The sequence below is a fragment of the Vicugna pacos genome, chromosome 8 (genome assembly GCF_048564905.1).
Source record: "Vicugna pacos chromosome 8, VicPac4, whole genome shotgun sequence".
NCBI lineage: Eukaryota > Metazoa > Chordata > Mammalia > Artiodactyla > Camelidae > Vicugna > Vicugna pacos.
In genome coordinates this window covers 50,618,544-50,639,361 of record NC_132994.1, presented here as the reverse complement: position 1 = coordinate 50,639,361, position 20,818 = coordinate 50,618,544, and the positions used below count along the sequence as shown (strand labels likewise).

Below are 20,818 nucleotides of genomic sequence, written 5' to 3'. Positions count from 1 at the left end.
AAACTATAAATTTCCCTCTAAACAGTACTTGAGTTGTACCACAAATTTGGATATGCTTTATTTTTATTTTCATTCAGTTCCAAATAATTTATAGTTGTCCTTGTCATTTATTTTTTGACCCATGAACTATTTATAGATCTGATTTTTTGTTTCTATCTATTCAGGCATTTTCCACATATCTTTCTCTTATTCTTTCTGGCCTAATTCCTCTATAGTCAGAGAATATATTCTACCATATTTCAGTCCTTTTACATTTATTGAGACTTGTCCAGCCAGCTTCCCTGAACTTTGACTTCTGTCTTCAACTCAGTGAGGCCACCAGTGTTTTGAAGGAACTCCCTTCCAAGTCTGGAATTTGCCTTTGGGTGAAAGCTGAGACATTCAGGGTTTATTTTTCTTCCTCAAGGATCGCAACCTTATGCTGTCTGTTGTCTAATGTCTGAAGACTGTTGTGCAATGTATTGTGTCCAGTTTTCAAATTGTTAATGGGTGGGGGGGTTATGTCTGGTCATTGCTATTTCATCCTGGCCAAAAGTGGAAGTTTTGAGTAGTTTTTCATGAATGACATTGTGAGACTAGGCAGTGTGGTTAGAAGTCCAGGTGATACAGTAAGCTACATTGCTGAGGTAAGGGGCATGCTCTCCATTTCTGAGGAACAATCATGCCTCTACCCAGTGAGGACTGAACGGAAGGCAGTACCATTTTGTCACTTCAATGGTTTCCACCATGGGAATGGAAGAAACAATACTACCCTGCTCAGAGCAACCTTCTTCCAAATGGACAACAGATGCACACGTGGCACAACAAAGGAGTGAAAGATGGAGCCTCAGAAGCTGATACTCGGGCATCTCCCTGGCAGAAGAATGGCGATAAACAGCAACTATGGCAAAAAATACTGGATGAGCCCTCTCAGAAATTCTTGTAATGTAGGAAAGTTTGACCTGGCAAACGACGGACTCAATTTTATAGCAGTCTAGATCTCCAAACCATTTTCAAAACCCATAGCATATTGTCTTTTAAGTCTAGGAACAATGGAAAAATTATAATTCTCAATATGTGCATATTTATTCAAAAATACTGATTGAGCTCCTATGCAAACAAAGAGAAGTTCTTGTCACTGAAGTCTTCCAGGACACCCGAGAGAGAAACAGCTGCATTAAGCCAATGCTTGTAAGAGTATGTTCAGAGTGTAATGAGAACACAAGGGTGAAGCATTTTTGTTATTTGAATAATGGCCAAACCTGTATGATTCAAAACAGATCTTTTATTACAGTATTCGTGAATTCAAAACAGGGTAACCCAGCCAGGAGAAATGGAGTCAATTTGATTTACTCAAAGAGGTGCAGACAGTAGCCTACTCATTTTTTAGCCTTTGATGCAGCACTTCATCTTTCTCTTGGTGAAAGATAACCAGTGAAGGGTCTCCTGTCTGCTCGGCACAACAGTGGTGGTGTGAACAGAAATCATATTTCAATGTTCTGTTTGGCTGTTGAAGTATTCTGCTTCTTGATCGCAAACTTTTCATAATTTCAAACATGAAGTTTCTAATAAGCAAATAGAGAATACAGTCAACCTTGAAGGAAATGCAGTTGAAAGTTAAAACAGAAAACAAATCCATTTGTAATTATGACACATTTTAAAGAGAACCCTAGGAAGTGCAGAACTGAGCTCTTTGGAACACTTGATCAATTCAAATGGCCTGATGTGAACCATTTGAAGAAATCAAGCAAGTCTTCATAGAGCCATTTTCTAGGCTCCAGTCCATCTTATACATCCCACAATACGTCTGCTTCTTTATGGGAACATCTCACTAAAAATGCAACAGTGAACTAGTTTGCAATGTTGATTTTTCCCTGAAAGTCACCTCTCCCCAGCCCCAACAACATACATGAGTGTGAGAGTGTGTGTGTGTGTGTGTGCGTGTGTGTGAAGGATAGCTGGAAACAGAGGTTGCTGTTTTTATTGACTTGGTATATATGAGCACTCTATCCACTAAAAATGTTCATCTCAATGGGAATTCCAAAGCACGATATTACTTCCCTCACTAAATAATGGTTTGCATCATATGAAAGAGCAGAACTCAGCAGCAAAGAGAATGTATTGCTTATCACAGAAGTGGGAGCATATTGACAGTGGCTAGAAATGCCCCTCAGGCTGTAAAATACAATCCATGGCTCTTCTTACCTCTTACAGATCCAACTCAGTTTTGTGTTGCACATTATTGTGCAGCCAGTGCCGAGTAAACCTATGACAGCCTGGAAGGTCAGCAGTTTTCCAGGGAACAAGGAAATATGCTGCTAAGGATTACCTCACCAGTGATAGAATAAGCTCGAGTGCCCAGCTAACTAAGAAATTTAATTAAAAACTGAATAATTACGTTTCCATGTGCAGAGACTAAGGGGAGGCTGGAGGGAGGTGAATTTCCTTCCATCATGCCTCTGGAGGACATACATTTGAACATGCCCAAAATAGAAAAGGCAAATCAGAATCCATATGCTTTAAATAGATGAAGCTCTTGTGATATACAAAGGAAAACAGTGTTTCAGCACTGTCTTAATTACTTTTCCACTTCTTTTAAAATGTCAAGATGCTATCCATGTAACTTCTGCAGTAACTGAGTCTTTTTTGTCTTCTTCCTTTATCTTGTATTCAGCAAGAGAAATATTCTTTTGGAAAAAAAATCTGTATTATGTTAAGTGAAAGAACTCAGCCTCAAATGACACACTGTGTGATTGCATCTCTGAGACATCTTGGAGAGGCAAACATACAGGAACAGAGAATAGACAGATGATTGCCAGGGTTTTGGAGCGGAGGGAAGGTCTGAATAGAAAGGGGTAACTGAAAGGAATTCTTTGGGATATTGATATTACTCTGTATCTTGTCTGTGGTGGTGATTACAAGAATCCATGTATGTGTAAAAAGTCACAAAACTGTATACCAAAAAAGTGAATTTTGCTGTATAGAAATTTTTTAATTGGTTTAGAATTTGAGTGCCTATTTTTACCAATACAACATGGAGATTCTCCTTGCTATAATGATGCTGAATTTTCAGCCTCTCACCTACAGTCTTAATCAGCATCATTAGAGCCGTGTTATTTCAGCATCATTAGAACGTTATTACAGCATTATTTTCAGCATCATTACAGCATTGTTACTTCAGTGCCGCTTAAGCTTCTTAAGCCTCTTACCTAAGTAATGTAACTCGAGCTGAAGAAACTAATCGTTGGTGTGAAACATCCACTTTTCCTGTTTTCCTGACTTTCACTTTGTTTCTTTCGCTTTGGGGCCACTATTTTTAAATATGCTACTAGCAAGACGCATAAATAACAGGATAGTTCTGTTATCTTTATACTAAAAAGGAATGCCTCACCACAAATTCTCTTAATTTTTTTCCTTCACTCTTCCTTCTTTAAAAGAATAGCCAGAAATTGTAAGAATTTTTACTATTTGCACATTTTTGAGAAGAGGTTTGTCCTGGAACCCGGTATCAATGAAGCGACGATGTATGCACCTGGAGGGCGTTCTGCTGAGTGAAATGGGCCAGATAGAGAAGGACAAAACACTGTACACTTTTATGTGGAATCTGGGATTTTTTTAGCTGATTTTATAGAAATGGAGAATAGAACAGTGGCAGCCGGGGGCTGAGGAAGGAGGAAAGGAGGAGATTTAGTCAAAGGGTACAAACTTTCAGTTATAAGATGAATAAATTTTGAGGCTCTAATGTACAGTATGGTAACTATAGTTAATAATCCTGTATTGTATACTTGAAATTTGCTCAAAGTAGATCTTAAGCATTCTAACAACAACAAAAATAGTTAAGCATGAGGTGATGGATGTGTTATCTGTCCTGATCTTGGTCATCACTGTACAATGTTAAGTGATTCAAACCACCACATTGTACACTTTCAATATATACAATTATATCTGTCAATTGTTTCTTAATACTGTAGGAAAAAATAAAATAAAACCGACTTTTTAAGTTTAAAAAAATGATGCCACCAATAAAGAGTCTGGAAAAGACTTTCATATACTGTTCCTTCCCTCCTCCTTGGTTGCCTTACCCCTCTGCCATTTTCCAGTTGTTAATGGAACCTAGCACAATATTTTATTTTTGTATTTGAACACACACAATTGCCACAGGTTGTGCCATCTTCAAACTCAGAGTCATCAGAGGGAAGACTTCCCACTTCAGTGCACCATGGGTCCCGGTGTCCTCACTTTGTCTAACGCCTCCACCTGAAAACCCTTCCTGGTGAGCATTTTCTATTTTTCTGTGTTTCTGGAAGAGGAGTGTCCACACTTCCTTCTGTTTACATGCCATGTCATGGCTCTACTCTCTGACCCCAGACTTAAAGCAGGGAGGGATCTTAGCATCATCAACCAGAGCAAGACAGGGGAGGCGTGGAGAATATGGTGCTGCCCCGCTTCCAACATCCAATTCTCTCCCCTCCCCTCCCTGCCCCCAGCTTTGAGGCCCTCATGGGGCCTCCGCAGAGGCAGTGGGAGCTGAACTCAGTCAGTCATCCTGCGGTAAATAGTTTGTTGTACAAGCAGGACTGGTGACATTATCCAAACACAGCTTAGGTTTTGTTTTCCTGTCCCTGTAAACTTTATTCTGTGCAAGTAACCTTCTCTTTCACCGAAAAAAAAAATCTGGAAGTCCCTTGGATTTTGTTTTCTCTTTTCTATTTTATATATATACATTATATAATATATATATAATATGTATATATATTCATTCATTTATTCATATTCCTACAGTCTGTTTAAGTAATAAACGCCATCTCTTTCCAGTCATCAGAATGCCCAGCCCTGGTGACAGTCAAACTCCACCAACCCAGCTTGGGCTGCTGGAGGCTGAAAGCCGGGAGTGGGGAAGGAGGCATGATCCTCCCGCGTGTCCTCCCCACCCACTTCCTCTGCGACTCCTCAGTGCTCTTTCCCTCCCGTAACCAACCAGAGATGCTGAGGCAGGAGGAAAGGCAAGGGGAGAAAACAGTGCTCCCTTGTCTGGTGACTTCACGCTCTCAGGACCCAACACGTACGCCAAGCTGACATTCCCGAGGGAGAAAACAGGTGATGGAGATGTACTCTTTCGTTGTGGTTCTTTCTAAGCCCCGCCCCTTGACCCCAGAGGATGCGGCTCTGCTGGGAGTGGACCCCGTGCTACTTCCCCAGGCCTCCCACCTCTCAGCTGAGGCTCTGACTCAGTCAGGGAAGCCACGCCTGCCTCATGCCTGCGGGGAGCAGTCCTGTCCCGGGGTAAGCAAGCCAGTCCCCTGCTTTCTCATCCTCTCCACTCCCCAGGAGGGAGCCACTGCAGCTACAGCGGGCTCAGTGGTGCCAGGTGCCCGAGGCAAAGTCCTCTGTGCCTCCAACTGCAGGAAGCTCGAGGTGAGGGGGCAGCGTCAAGGATGAAAAAAGCTGGACAGAGGTTAAACCGAGGGCAACAACAGTTTTTATTCACTGACGACTGCAGCAGGGGAAGGAGGTGTGCCCCATCCCTATTTGCACAGAGGTGGTAGGGCATTTTAAAGGGGAAACGAGGGAGTTGGAAGAGGAAGCAAAGCGGGGGCTTAGCCGAGTCAGGAAAGTGAAAAATTACAAACAGCAAGTAAGAGGGTGGGTCTGTGTAAATGCATCAGGCCATCTGCGCCTCCACACTGGCGCTCAGGGAAGTTAGATTTCTAGTCTCCCAAAGGGATGGAACACCATCCCTCTCCGTCCTAATGGCTACATTTCAGAGGAAGGGCTTCCAGGTCTTTGAGAAAGACACTCTGGATGGTAGGAGATGTGTATATTTCTCAAAAGGACTGAGGAAGTGTTACCGGGAAAAGGGAAATAAGAATTACCTCGGTTCTTAGTCACCCGAAAAAAAAGAATTTTTGACGAGAGACAAAAAGCGTGCTATAAGCAAGATTTTTATTAGTAAAGTTAAAAAAAATAGTGAAAGCTAGTACCCTCCCGAGAACTGGGAGCGGGCCACTCCAAGAGAGGGAAACTGCGCTGTTCCTTTGTCTTTCCTGTATATCCTGGTTTGTGATTGAATGATTGATTGATTGATTGATTGATTGATTGACAACTCAGGTTCCCTGTGCTCTGGATGACTGACAGCTCAGGTTTCTTGTGTTTTGGGTTGCTCCTTTCCTCTCCCTCTCCCCCTGCCCTGTGCTCATTTCTTTCTAAACTACCTAACAGAAGTATTTACAGTTGTCAGCTTTAGTAGCATTTTAGTATATGCTCTAAGATCAAGAGGTCAAGGACTTATCATTGGCTGTTGGATGGAACAAAGGGTAATATTCTTTTGACAGCCTTGATCTTTTTCAGACGGGAACTCCAAGGGGAACTAGGTCATCACTGGGACGTATGTTAGGCCACTAGAAGCCATGGTAGAGTTTGGGCAAGTCTCTTAGAGCAGGTGTTTGGATGAAGTTCGTGTGGAAAGTTTCTGGAGTTCTCAGCCAGCACTGCCTGCCCGGAAGAGCATAAGGTACAAAGCACAGCTTGCTCCAGGTGCCTCCCCCTCACAGAATTCTTTTCTACCCCTCTCTGGTGCTCTTGACCTCACTGAGGGGCCTGGGTGTCACTCACTTTGTACATGTGATGAGGGGAAGGCTGCTCTCACCCACACATCCTTCTTCTGTAACTAGCTCACTAGGACCTCAGGGGAAATGACAGTAAACATAGCCCAGTCCCAGCATCCTGCTACACTGTCAAACCTATGGTTTGTACCATGAATTGGGTGGGCCCTTGGGAGCCCCAAAAGCCAAAACTATGAAAATCAGCCTCCTTTGTTTCTCTGTCTATTTTCGTTGTAGCCTCTCACCAAAGACAAGGTCTTAATTGACATCAAGAGAGTAATGGGGCCAGGTGGGACAGAGAGTATAGAGAAAGGAGTGAATACACCTATATCTGGGTATTATTCCAACATGGGTCTTCTGCATACCAAGCAACCAGCCCAGTATCTGGCCCCTGGGAGATGTTCAAGAAATGAGTGAAGGAACAAATGCTTGAATGAATGGGCCTTATTTCTGAGTAATGCAATCTTTATGCAGTACATCCTTAGGACTGCAATGCAATTTATTTTCTGATATCTGAATAGATTAGTTTTATTTTAAAATAGCATTTAAGATTTGATTTATAAGAATAAATGTTTACTGTATGACATTTTGAAAATACTGAAATGCACAAACTTGAAAGTAAATTTAATGTAATCCCACTTAGAACTCATCCCTGTTAACATTTTATATGTATATATAAATGTATATTATGTATTTAATACTAAACTAAATTTTATGATATGGGATCCATACAGCCCCAAAATGGTACATCCTTCCTGGATGCGATTGCTTTTCTTTTAAGCACAACTTTACTCAAGTTTGCCGCCATGTTTCAGTTTGACTTGTAGGTCCTACACTTGTCAGCTTTTGCCAGAAAAATGCTGCATAACAAAAAAACAGGTGGCATAGAACAATAAGCATCTGTTTCTTACTCACACGTCTGCAGGGGCAGGTCTGCTAGTGACAACTCCCTTGGCTGGACTTGGCTCCAGGCTCCAGGTCTGGTTCAGGTCTGCTTCACATGTCTTCAAATTTCATGTCTGTGCTTGCTTCACATCCACATACATCCCGTTGGCCAAAGCAAGTCACATGGCCAAACCCAACATCAGATGGGCAGAGAAATACACTCTGCCTTTGGTGAGATTCACTGTAAGGTCACATGAAATGGGCAGTCACAAGGGAAGGGAGAAAAACTGGAAACAAGAACTTCAGGCCTAAAAGTCCTTATTTATATCATTTTCTTCTAGTGAGGTCTAGGATAGCCACCTATTTCTTTGGTAATACTTTATGATGGTAAGAAATAAACTATAACATTTATTTACCATAAACATGAAAGACACATTCTGAGTGCACTAAAGACTGGCAATTTCTCTTAACACAAAGTTTGAATTCTCCACAGTCTATAGTTAATGTAATGTATGCATCTTCTTTTATCTATGACTTGAATGCACCATTAAACTTTTCTCTGTATTTCCATGTGTGTCACTTAACTCAGGAAGCCACCTTGCACCAGGTTTCAGTAAAGACCTGAATAAGAATGGTGCTTTCCCATTTCTATAGCTGTAATCTTTCTACCATATCCTTTCAGAGAAAATTAACATTTTTGTATATTAAAATATTTGCACATTTCTAACATCTCTAACATTTCTTACATTAAAAATCCCTGCATCTGTTTATTATTAAGTTTTGCTCTTAAGCATATAATATAAAATATTTAACTTTCTTTTTTATGAAATAGATAAGAAATAGCCATTATTATATTAACTAACAATAGTATGTTAATCATGTCATATTGTTTTAGAATTTGGAGGTCATCTTATTGCAATCTCTAAGTCTGCCCAAAGAATCATATAAACCAATAAAATTCTCTCAACAATGGCATCACTACCATCACAACAGATCCTTTCAGCCATTTTCCACGTGCAGAAACTAGGTGTTTTGATCCATGTCACAGAAAATAGGCGGGTGGTTTCATTTTCTTGTTTCTCTCCAGGAAACTGATAAAGTGCGTCGAGAGCCCCAGTGAGCACGTCCTCTATAAGACCTAACTTACTTCTTGATAGAATGGGCAGGAGAGGAAGCATTTTTAACTTTTTTATGTCCCTGAGAGAACCTATTTCATAGTGTGCTCCCCAGCTGGGGATTATGTTACCCACCTCTGGAGGGGAGGGGATTTGGGAAATGTGTGGGGCATGTTGCGTTGTCACGGTAACTGGAGTCTGCTACCGGCATTTAGTGCCTAAGAGTCAGGAATGGTAACTTCCTACAGTGCACAGGACCGGCTCCCACTGCAGAGACGTGTCCAGTTCCCAACGCCAGTTCTGTCCTGTGCTGAAATACTGACCTAGCGGAGCGAAGCATGTATTAGTCAGGACTTTTTTATTTTGGTGGGGAGAGGTAGTTAGGTTTTTATCTATTTTTTTTTAATAAGGGGTTCTGGGGATGGAACCCAGGACCTCATGCATACTAAGCACATGCTCTACCACTAAGCTATGCCCTTCCCCCCTTAGTCAGGACTTTTAGTTGCAAATAACGGAATCGACTTACCTAGTTTAAGTGGAAAAGGAACTTTTTTTTCTATTTTTTTAATTGAGTTATAGTCAGTTTACAATGTTGTGCCAATTTCTGGGAAAAGGAACTTTATAGTAAAGGATATTGAGTAGCTCCCCAGAATCCCCAGAAGGTCCAGAGGATCAGGCTGGGTGGCCAAGCAGCAGGGACAATGCCTCATTCCAACTCCAGGTGTTCCAAAGGAACCCCATTGTCACCGCCCTCTGCCAGTGTGTGCCACCCACACAGGGTACAGGATGCCCCCAGGCAGCATCTTCGCCACTGCAGTTCTGGGGGCTGGGTCTGTCTCTCTAGCAACCTCACCAGAATGGACTGATTCCAGGCAGGGTCTCCCTCTTTCTTGGTGGAGCCCAGGTCACATGTCTGAACCCCAGTGACAAAGGAGGCTGAGAAGGCGAGTTCCTGGTCTCTACCGCAGACTTCTACCTGGGGAAGCAGGGAGCACAAGGTAGGAAGTTCCCCAAACACAGGAAGGGGCGTAAAAAGATGGTGGGCAGCTGCCAAGTGTGACAAATGTCCACCAAATCATCCACAGCCCTCATCACATTCCCCTCCATAAAGACACTTCCCCCAGCAAGGACCTGATTAAAATAGCCTCCAGAATTATCCTCCAGAATCTTAAAAAGATATACTTAGTCTCTCCCACTGTTGCATATTCATTCTATTTTCTCTACCTCAATTAGCATATCAGATATTTTTTGGATTGCTGCATACATATCACTTCTGTTTCTTTCCTCAGCCCTGTAATTCCTGTCCAGATCTTAAGACTTTTATTTCTTTGTCCTCTCGCCTCCTACAATTTTATATATCCCACATGAGCATTTACAAAAATATATATATATTTTTTAATTGTGGGTAAAATAACATACATATGGTTTAAAAAAAAGGTGAAGTACAGGGCACTTTGGTTCAAAGACAATATTGGGTGACACTGTGCCCGTGTGGTTTTTGGCAGAAAGCGTAGGGGCTAATCTGAAGTGTTGTACTAATATGCTATACGGTCACCTAAGAACAAAGCTCTATATTCCAGAGTAGCTTCAGTGGACAGGACTGCAAGCAGAGGGGTCAAAGAATTTTACACATCGATGTACAGGGCAGTGTCGCAGAACAGCGGCTTTTCAGAAATATCTGAACCACCAAATGTTGAACAACATGTTCCCTGGAAACAATGAATGGATTCCTGAGTTTTACTTTTCCTATCTTTGATGCTGTAACAGAACTTCATTGCCCTCCAGTAAGTGCCTCATGGTGGACTGTGCAGAGAAACAGGTAGTGTCGTTTACATTTGAAAATCATCCCAAGCTGCCTGAATTTATCAGTTACGTTTAATGGCTGCAAATAAGTAGTTCCGAGGATATTATGCCAGAGATGATAACAGCACTTTCCTTCAGCTCTCAAATTACCTTATAAACAAGCTTTCTTATCCCCAAAATAGTGATCCAGGCAAGAAATGCTCTAGCTGGTATCAGCATTTTAAATTCACTGACTCAGAGTGAATTGCTCTAATATTCGTTCCTACGGTGAAGGAAGCAACCCAGGAGTCTGTCTTGTTAGGAATGTGCGCCGCCACCAAATTCATGCAGGGACTTGGAAGCTGTTGTGTTTTTAAGTACATTGGGTTTATTTATTTTTATATGAATTCTCTCTACCTGGAAAAATTGGAATTCAGGAAATGAATCAACAGTTTGTTCACAGATAAAATTCTTATTTGAAAGTAATGAAAATAATGAAGACAGAATTATCCGTTCATCAAATTAGGTTGGAGATCTAGGTTTGTTTTCTTTGATTATATAATGAGATTTATTCATAATGTGGTAGCTGGTTTATGCATGTGGGATAGAGTGCAGAGTGCAAATGTATCCTGTTAGTCTTGTGTCTGAAGTGACAGCTAGAATATGAAGTCAAAACTGCTTTAATCACCTCCTTCTTCGAACATCTGGCTGCTGGGATGGCTGGGTGGAGCGTATTTGGGGTTTTGGAGTGAACAGTCTGAATTTTAAGTGTGCTCTAGATACAAATTTTGTATATCTCAAAGGCCTATAGTTGGACTGAGAAGTAGATTAATACAATAAAAATCTAAGAGTCTATGAATGAGACCAAGTTCAGAGCTGGCAGAATCTTATCCTGCTGTTGGAAATATTACTTTTCTGACATCCCTTAAAATATTCACATAGGATCTCCTATTTCACCAGTGACTGAAAATGTTCAAACCTGGTTATAAATGTGAGTAAGTCCCCCTGGGTTTCCCTACAAAGCGTTGACAAAGGCTTCTAGAATTCAGAGCCTTTTACTGACAACTGATGCACAAGAGTGGCCCCGTCACGAAGGTCTCACACATGCGCAGCAGCTAAGACAGTGGCATCAGCATAAGCAGCCTTGTGCCCTAGTCACAAAGAGCTTAGGACCTTGGAGATCACCGAGCCAAATCACCTGGCACCGAGCTGTTTCAAATACAAGTTGGGAATTTTCAAATACCAAAAAGGGTACTAGTTTACTCAAAATCAGCTGTCAGCGGTGGACCCAGGTCCGGAGGCCAGCCTTCCTCCTGGACCAAACCAATGCTCTCACCAACCACGCAGCCTCCTGGTCAGAAGACAAGGCTACATAACATACAGGACCAATTCAGGACCACAGAGTCTGTCTATGTGACCCAAAGAGCAATTACCCCATGACTCTGATTAATGGGGGAAAAGCCATTTTGAATGTTTCAGATCCTAAACTTAGATTTTTTGCAAATGAATGTCTTACTAGATTTCTTAAATGGAAACATGAAGAAAATCTGTTTCACTGTATACTTTCCATTGTCTTTGTAAACCTACTTAAATGAAGATTTCACTGATAAAAATTAGAATTAATCTCTAAATTAAATATCTGGTTTTTTTCCCCCTCCAATTTCATCACAACAGCTGATCACTCAAATGCTCACAGAACTTCAGGGCTGCAGGCGAGCTGGCTTCCTGAAAACAGAGTGAGAGACTTTCCCTTTGTTCCACATCCTTAACTGGTGAAATGATTTGTACTCAGTGGAGAGAGGAGTTGCTATGTTGTGGAAAGAGTGTGGCTTTGAAGAAGAAGATACAAGTTTAAACTTACCCCACCTGTTATTAGCTTTATAAACAGCCATTTAACCATTTAGAGCCCCAGTTTCCTAATTTCCTAATCTGTCTAACAGTACTGGTAACTTCCTAACAGGGCCACTGAGGGAAGGAATGTAATAATGGGCCAGGTATTTAACAAATGGAAAACACAATTCTTAACTAAAGGAACAGTTAAGTCATAGAACCCCAGACTGCTAATAGGATACTTTTCAGCCTTACAGATCCTTGGGCAGGACTGGCTAGCTCCTTGAGGGTGGAGATACTTACAGATACATGCTAAGAAGTGCTATTTCTCCTGACATATGGTTAACTTAGGTTATGAGACAGCGAAAACAGTGCTGGGACACTGAGACGGAGCCCTGGGTGGCAGTTCAGGTCCAATTCTCCCACAGCAGGGTGACCTTGGATAAGGCGCTTGACCTCCTTATGACTATTTCCTCACTGAAAAAACAAGGCAAGTTCCCAAATATCTTTGCTTCCCACCTCAAGGGTTGACTTAAGGAAGCCGCCTACAAACAGGAAAGCCCTCCGCCCCTGAAAGGCGTGCACGGCAAGCAGCTCCCAGGTCTCTGTAACTGGACGGACCCACTCTTTCCATCTCTGCTACTGACATCACCTCAGTGATACACTGTGACTTCATGAGATGCTACTTCGATTTTCTTTGCCTTTAATGTTCTGCTGTTAATTCTCTGGGAAGCTCACTGATTTGAAGTGATTTACAAAGTCTCAGATTAAAGATGCTCTGACAACTGTGCTATGTTAGCGTGAAGGACAAGAAAATAAAAGTGAGGAAAGACCAAAACTATCCAAGCCCCTGTTTACGACGACTTCATTATATCTGCACAGATCCAACAATTTCTAAGAGTGATGGAAAAAATGAAGAAAGGCGACAAGGGAAAACAATACATTTATTAAGAGGCATGAAAATGCATAAAATCACTTATAAATAAATGTAATATAATTTACCCAGTGAAAAAATAGCTAAAATCCATGAGTAAACTGGATTTTATCTTTGAAATGATTACATATTTAATCTCTAATAATTTCCCCCTCCATCATGATCTCTTGGTAGCAGCAATTTTGATACTGATGATAGAAAAAGCTGTTACCGGTAATTATCATATGGGGGGGGGGATTCTTCAAGAATTTGCTTTAAAAATAAACCAGTGCAAACAAATTCAGATTATAAGGGATACAGTAAGACCTGGGGCTTATCTTCAGAAAAGTAGAAAATAAAAATCCCAAACATTCATTAAGAAATGAAAAGAGCAAACTACATTTTGATCATTGAAAAATAATACATATGGACATTATAAAACATTCTTAACCAGTGACTGCAATAATTACATTTATAAATGTTCATTCAAGTACTAGTGATCAATAAACATTCAAAGTCTCATTAAAAGTAATGCTAGATACAGATACCGCAGACACATATGAACAGTGCTGCTTTTGATTCAACCACAAAAATTACGTCAACAGGAGACAAGCGACCCTTCAAATACTGTAGATTTTTGTCTTTATATTCTAATCTGTGGAGACCCAAGGAACATCTCACTACAGCTAATTAAGAAGTCCTTTCTATAAAATGAATCTCGATATTACAGAAATAAACATTCGAAAACACAAGTTTAGCTTAAAAATAACAGGGCAGAATCAGTTTTCTTTGGCAACAAATTGTTAATTCCTTACCAAATTTGGTTTGCTCTTGTGCAGACACTATCAGAACACTTCTTTGGTATTTACCAAAGAACTATTTAATGAGCTGAAAAGATTTCATAAACTCTAGTACCACGATAGCCATGTAGAGCTTATGTCAAAGTTGTGCTGAAATCAACATCACTTCCTTGATTACTGTTGTTAATGGATCTTCCTTCAAAAAGCTCCCACCTAATTTTGGCCTGAGTCTCAGGCTTTAATAAAAGTTCCTTTATCTGTTTCACTTTGGACTGCAGAGCCATCCTTTCTCGATGCAAAGCTTCATTTATTAAGTCCTGGATTCCAATAGGTTTCTTGCCTATGGGAAAAAAAATTATATAATACATTTTACATACAAATGCCAATGAAAATCATTAAATTTTGGCACACTGACTTATCAAAAGAGAATTAAAAAGAAACCTTTAAAATGTTGCCCATATTTTATAGAAAAGGTTGCATTTCACCAAAAATATATCATTTACATGAAACAAAGGTACGGTAAATAAAGATCACTGCATAGCATCAGAACACGCAGGACAGACATGAAACATTATAGACTAACTGAATGGATAATAATTTCAACAGTGATCATTTTAAATGTAGCACTTGTTAGCTGTGTGTGTGTTCTGGCCTCAGGTAAAGTAGTCAAATGCCCTGCTAAGTAATATAAATGGCAGTATTCCATTACGGCAAGGCCCCTTCCACGGTCTTTAATTTGAGTCCACGAGGCATAACCCGAAGTTCCCTTTCCCTTGGCCACAGCCAAGGGCAAGTGAAACTTGGGCCATTCTTCCTTCATAAATTAATTTCCTCCGATAGTCCCAGCACTTCATTTCTCTTCTGCTGTGTTTCAGAAATGCAAACACATTGATCACGAAAGTATTAGGCAATCTCCACAGACTGGACAAGAGACACTTAAACAGCACAACGCAAATTAGTCCATTGACTCGGCAGAGGGGAGCGGGGATGCTTCGCACGGAGCAGCGGGGGCCTGCCTGCATTCGGGTCTCATTTCCTGTTGTTGTCACTGTCAGTGCCATTCCTATCAGCCTCTTCAGTTTTCACAGAGCTCCCATCCCCTGGCTTGTTTTTGTTCTGTGTTTCTTCCAGATACTGTTGGACAGCCTTGAGCACCGCATTCTCCACCAGCCTCTTACTGAGCCTTACCAGTTCAGCATCATCGGGCTCACCTCCATTCTTATCACCTACATTCCACAATAGAGAAGAGAGGTCACTGAGATCACATTGCCATAGAAACTCGGCATGCAAGGGCCAGCTGCTTCGGTTAGTTAGAAAGAGCAAGTGTCCTTCAATCTGGTAAACTTGGTCTATAAATCCAAGCACATTGGCTTGGCTTCTCATTTGGCATTTGCAGAAGCAGGAGACTGCCTGTTCCTGAAGACTTCAGGCTGAAAAGCAGTTCATTAGCCCCAGTCTGAAAATATTCTACCCAGCAGTGCTGAAAGTTTCCCATTTCTACATGAAATTTTTGTTTTTCTCTCATCTGAAGCTAATTGTTACTATTAAAGTGCATGTGCCTACCACCTGGATCCTCAGACATGTGAAATCACCAACTAGACCTGTGTCTGTTTCTCCTTCTCCACTACCAAATGCCAGGTAATTGAGATTTCCCAATCAACTGACTATGTAGGACCACTCACTTTAAAATGCTTGGCCTGACTCATCATTATTAAATTCTCAGCACTCCCATGAAGACAAAAGCACTTACTACTGCCAGGAACTAGTTTAAAATAAGCTTGTGAAACAAATATTCTTTTTAATCTCAGTGCTATCACTGCAATTTAAGAAGTAGGAAACTCTTCAAAGAAGAGTTAAAATTTTGATAGTAAGTTCCTAGATGTTAGTATGTTATGGCCATTTTGCTTCCCAGTTAGTGATCAAGGTTTAATTATCTTTTCATTTTACTGTAAAGGGGCTGGTTCTCACTATGAGAATGCTGCACACTTCCCATTTACTCTCTTCCTTGTCTTCCTTAACTGAGGAAAAGATCTAGGGAGCTCATCTCTCATGGCCATTCAGTCCTTCATCTCTTTCCATCCAGATGTGGGCCCAGGAAGGCAGATGACGGGAAGCAAGGGCATCTGAGCACCTAAAACATTAAGTAAATGCTAACAGATCTCAAGGGAGTCATAGACAGCAATACAATAATAGGAAGGGACGTTAATATTCTACTTTCAACAATGGATTGATATCCAGACAGAACATCAAAAAGAGAACATTGGACTTGAACTATACTTGAGGCCAAATGGACTTAAGAGACATAGAATATTTTATCCAGCAGCACTAGAATACACACTCTTCTCAAGCACACATGAAATATTCTCCAGACAGATTATGTTAGGTCACAAAACAAGTCTCAGCGAATTTTTAAAAACTGACATCTTACCAAATATCTTTTTTGACCACAATGGCATGAAACTAGACATCACCAACAAGAGGGAAGAAAACTGGAAAACTCACAAATATGTAGACATTAAACAAACACACATGAACAACCAACAAGTCAAAGATCAAATCAAAAGGGAATTTTTTTAAAAAAAAATTTTTGAAACAAACAAAAATGGAAACACAATTAATACCAAAACTATGATTCAGCAGAGGCAGTGCTAGAAGAGCACTTTATAGCAATAAATGCCTACTTTAAGAAAAAATAATGGTCTCAAGTGAACGCTCTAACTTTATTTCTCAAGAAACTAGAAAAATAACAAGCTAAGCCCAAAGTTAGCAAAAGGAAGAACATAAAATCTGGGCAGAAATAAATGAAATAGAGAATAGAGAAACAGTAGAAAAGATCAATGAAACAAAGGTTCCTTTTTTGAAAAGATAAAACAAAAGCAACAGACCTTTGGCTAGACTTACCAAGATAAAAAGAGACAACCCAGATAAACAAAATTATAAATGAAAGAAGAGACATTACAACTGATACCACAGAAATAAAAAGGATAGGAGATTACTATGAATAACTATACCAACAAATCAAACAACCTAGAAGAAACGGATAACTTCCTAGAAACATATAAACTTCCAGGTCTGAATCATGAAGAAACAGACAGTCTAAACAAGTTCAGAATTGAATCAGTAATCCAAAACCTCCAATAACAACAAAAAAAGCCCAGGACAGGATGGCTTTATGGGTAAGTATTACCAAACATTTAAAGAAGAATTAACGCTAATTTTTCTCAAACTCTGCCCTCACCCCCGCAAAAAAAAAAAAAAAAAAAAAAAAACCTGAATAGGATCTAATACTGTCAAACTCATCAAGCCAAAATCCTCATGCATTCAGATGCAGAAAATCTCAACAAAATACCAGCAAACCAAATTCAACAGCACATTAAAAAGATCATACACCACAATCAAAGGATATTTATCCCTGGGATGCAAAGATGGTTCGATGTATGTAAATAAATCAATGTGATACACCACCTTAACAAAATGAAGGATAAAAATTACATGATCATCTCAATAGATGCAAAAAAAATGACAAATTCAACATCCTTTCATAATAAAAACTCTCAACAAGTTGGGTGTGGAAGGAACATAGCTCAACATAATAAAGGCCATATAGGACAAACCCACAGCCAACACAATGGTAAAAGTTTGAAAGTTTTCCCTCTAAAATCTGAAACAAAGCAAGGGTGCTCACCCTCACCACTCTTTTCCACATAGTAATTGAAGTCCTAGCAAGAGCCATCAGGCAAGAAAAAGAAAAAAAGGCATCCAAATCGGAAAGGAAGACATAACATGATTCTATGCATAAAAAAGACTCCTAAAAGACTCCACCCCAAAAATCTTTTAGATCTAATAAAGTTAGTAAAGTTTCAAGATACAAAATCAACATACAAAAACCAGTTGCATTTCTATTCAGTAACAGTGAACTATTTGAGAAAGAATTTTTTTTAAACCCCATTTAAAATAGAATCAGAAACAATGAAATACTTAGGAATAAATTTAACCAAGAAATACCCTATACATTGAAAACTATGTGAGACACTGATGAAAGAAATTGAAGAAGACAAAAATAAATGGAAAAATACCCCATGTTCATGGATGGGAAGAGTTAATATCATTAAAATGTCCAAAGTACCCTCAAGTTACCTATAAATTCAATGTAATCCTTATAAAAATTACAATGACATTTATTCACAGAAATAGAGAAAACAAACTCAAAATTCATATGGAATCACAAAAGACCCCAAATAGCCAAAGTAACCATGAGAAAGAACAAAGCTAGAAGCATCACACTTCCTGATTACAAAACGTATGGTACTGGCATAAGAACAGACATATGGAGCAGAATCCAGGGCCCAGACATAAACTCACACATATACAGTCAAATAATATTTGACAATGGATCCAATATTACATAGTGAGAAATGGATAGTCTCTTTAACAAGTGGACATCCACATGCAAAAGAATGACTGGACCCACTGGACCCCTATCTTACACAACTCACAAACATTTAACTCAAAATGAATTAAGGACTTAAATGAAAGGCCTGAAACCATAACACTCCCATAAGAAAACACAAAAAGCTCCTTAACATTGGTCTTGGCAATGTTTTTTTGGACGTGACACAAAAGGAACAAGCAACAGAAGCAAAAAGCAACAAGTGGGACTACATCAAACTACAAAGCTTCTGCACAGCCAAAGAAGCCATCAACAAAATAAAAAGGCAATCTACAGAATAGGAGAAAATACTTGCAAATCATACATCTGATAAAGGGTTCATATTCAAAATATATAAGGAACTCAGACAACCCAACAGCAAAAACACAAACAACCCTATTTAAAAAATGGGCAAAGAACTTGAATAGACATTTTTACAAAGAAGATATACAACTGGCCAACAAATACATGAAAAGGTGTTCAAATCACTAATCATCAGGGAAATGCAAGTCGAACCATAATGAGATATCATTTCACACACGGCTACCACACGCTGAATGGCTATTATGAAAAAAAAAAAAAACAAATAACAAATGCTGGTGAGGATGTGGAGAAATGGGAACCCTTGTGCACTGTTGGTGGGAATATAAATTGGTTCCTCAAAAAATTAAAAATTGAATTACCGTATCATCCATCAGTCCTACTTCAGCATATATATCTGAAGAAGATGAAATTCCTATCCCAAAGAGGTATCTGTGCTCCCATATTCATTGCAGCATATTTCACAATAGCCAAGACATGGAAACAATGTAAATGTCACATCAATGGTTGAATGGATAAAGAAAATGGGGGTGGGGGGTGTATGTGTGTGTGTGTATGTGTGTGTGTATATATAATGAATTATACAGCCATTAAAAAGCAAGAAATTATGCCATTTGTGATATGGATGGACCTTGAGAGCATTATGCTAAGTAAAAAAAGTCAGGGAAAGACAAATACTGTATGATTTCACTTACATGAAATCTAAAAACACTAAACTCATAGAAACAGAGCAGAATGGTGGCTGGCAGGAACTGATGGGCATGGGGGTGGGAATATATGTTGGTCAAAGGGTGCAAATTTTCAGATATAAGATGAATACATCCTAATGTACAGTATGGTGACTGTAGTTAACAATACTGTATCATACACTTGAAAGTTGCTATGAGAGTAGAGCTTTAATGTTCTCATCAGAACAACAAAAGTATAATCATGTGAGGTGAAAGATATGTTAGCAAACCTTATTGAGGCAAACAGTTCACTATATATATATATATCAAATTATCACATTGTACACCTTAAACTTATATAATATTATATGGCAATTACACCTCAATAAAAAAGAATTAGAATGCTCACACATTAAAGATCAGCTCAGTTTTGGAATATCACCCTTGACCTCTAGAAGACAACAGCCCAATGTTGCACTTAACAACCTCAGATCTGGGTCAGGCAGATACAAAGGGTGTGAGCAGGAAGATGGACATTATTTTCTTTCTTCACATGTAACAGGGATTGGAATATAAAAGCATATGTGTCAAGGGTAAGAACTGGCTCCCAACCCTCCTTCTGAACCCCATCACTTCTACTTAACACACATCAGGGACCAATTCCGCTTATAACCATCATTCCTAGCAATATCCTTGCTGAAGAGAGATGGGGTAAAGGCCCATCCAGACCCGCTCCCAGTGGAAGGACTGAGCAACCACTTTCACCTCAAGTGTGGCAATATGACACCCCAGATCCATGATCAAAAGTCCTAGACAGGGTATTTGCCATGTAAAATATGCTTAGAATTGAGTAAGATTCAACTCAGTAATATCTACATAGAACTTATTGAACATAAATTTATGTCCAGATATTATTAAAAGAAAGATGAAGAAATTCATAACTAATACCACATTTGGGGGCCGTTTAAGACTATTTTTATTGTAAGGAAGAATGAGTATATTGCCTAATATTTAGAAGATTAGGGTTAGCTATCTTAATCTTACAATGCAGTGTTTACATAGTACAGATGACATCTTGGGATGTGTTACCTGGAACTATTTTATAGTGGCTCTTTAAATTTAAAAGGGGAAAATCAAACTTCAAGTGAAGGAATACTTCTTAAGGACCCTTTAAAACACTGTAAATGATTCAGTATCCACTACCCTACTTGTGTTCTGCATCTCAGCCAAGGATTGCACTCCTGAGACTCTTCCTGCCCCCAGTCAGCTTTAAGATAACATCACTTATCACATTACTGATATATCATCAGTAAGATAATAGGGTTGGATTTAAGTCTAATCGTAACTCCATCTCCAAGATGTCCTTCAGGTCAAAAAAATCTGTGCGTCAGTGATTTCTCTCTGAAATGAAGTGTCCCTGTTACTTCAAACTGTTAAGACATTTAAGACACAAAAATCTTCCCACAAAAAGTTTATTTTCCCTTCTGACTTTCC

The 20,818-nt window shown here is 39.6% G+C and overlaps 1 protein-coding gene and 2 long non-coding RNA genes across 6 annotated transcripts in view; 1 reads left to right on the top strand and 2 right to left on the bottom strand.

Moving 5' to 3' along the window:
• Positions 1–1,246: 1,246 nt before the first annotated feature.
• On the bottom strand, positions 1,247–9,231 carry LOC140697727 (uncharacterized). Its single transcript, XR_012075001.1, has 3 exons — positions 9,108–9,231; positions 7,497–7,707; positions 1,247–1,544 (listed from the first exon to the last, which is right to left on the bottom strand). It is a non-coding gene; the product is annotated as an uncharacterized lncRNA (long non-coding RNA).
• A 125-nt stretch (positions 9,232–9,356) lies between these two features.
• LOC140697726 (uncharacterized) lies at positions 9,357–15,504 on the top strand. 2 transcript variants are annotated; one of them, XR_012075000.1, is made up of 3 exons: positions 9,357–9,579; positions 12,038–12,099; positions 12,719–13,028. It is a non-coding gene; the product is annotated as an uncharacterized lncRNA (long non-coding RNA). The 2 variants fall into 2 exon arrangements; XR_012074999.1 differs by lacking the exons at positions 12,038–12,099; positions 12,719–13,028 and adding an exon at positions 15,038–15,504.
• The window catches only part of AKAP7 (A-kinase anchoring protein 7), a 105,004-nt gene continuing 97,919 nt past the window's right edge, over positions 13,734–20,818 (bottom strand). For 2 of the 3 annotated variants that reach the window (XM_072965871.1, XM_072965876.1), the window contains one exon: positions 13,734–14,246. In XM_072965871.1, coding sequence (XP_072821972.1) covers positions 14,041–14,246 — 206 coding nt within the window. In that variant the 3' untranslated portion in view covers positions 13,734–14,040. Of the gene's footprint in view, positions 15,133–20,818 lie in introns of all 3 variants that reach the window. The other variant, XM_072965872.1, reaches the window with a different exon arrangement.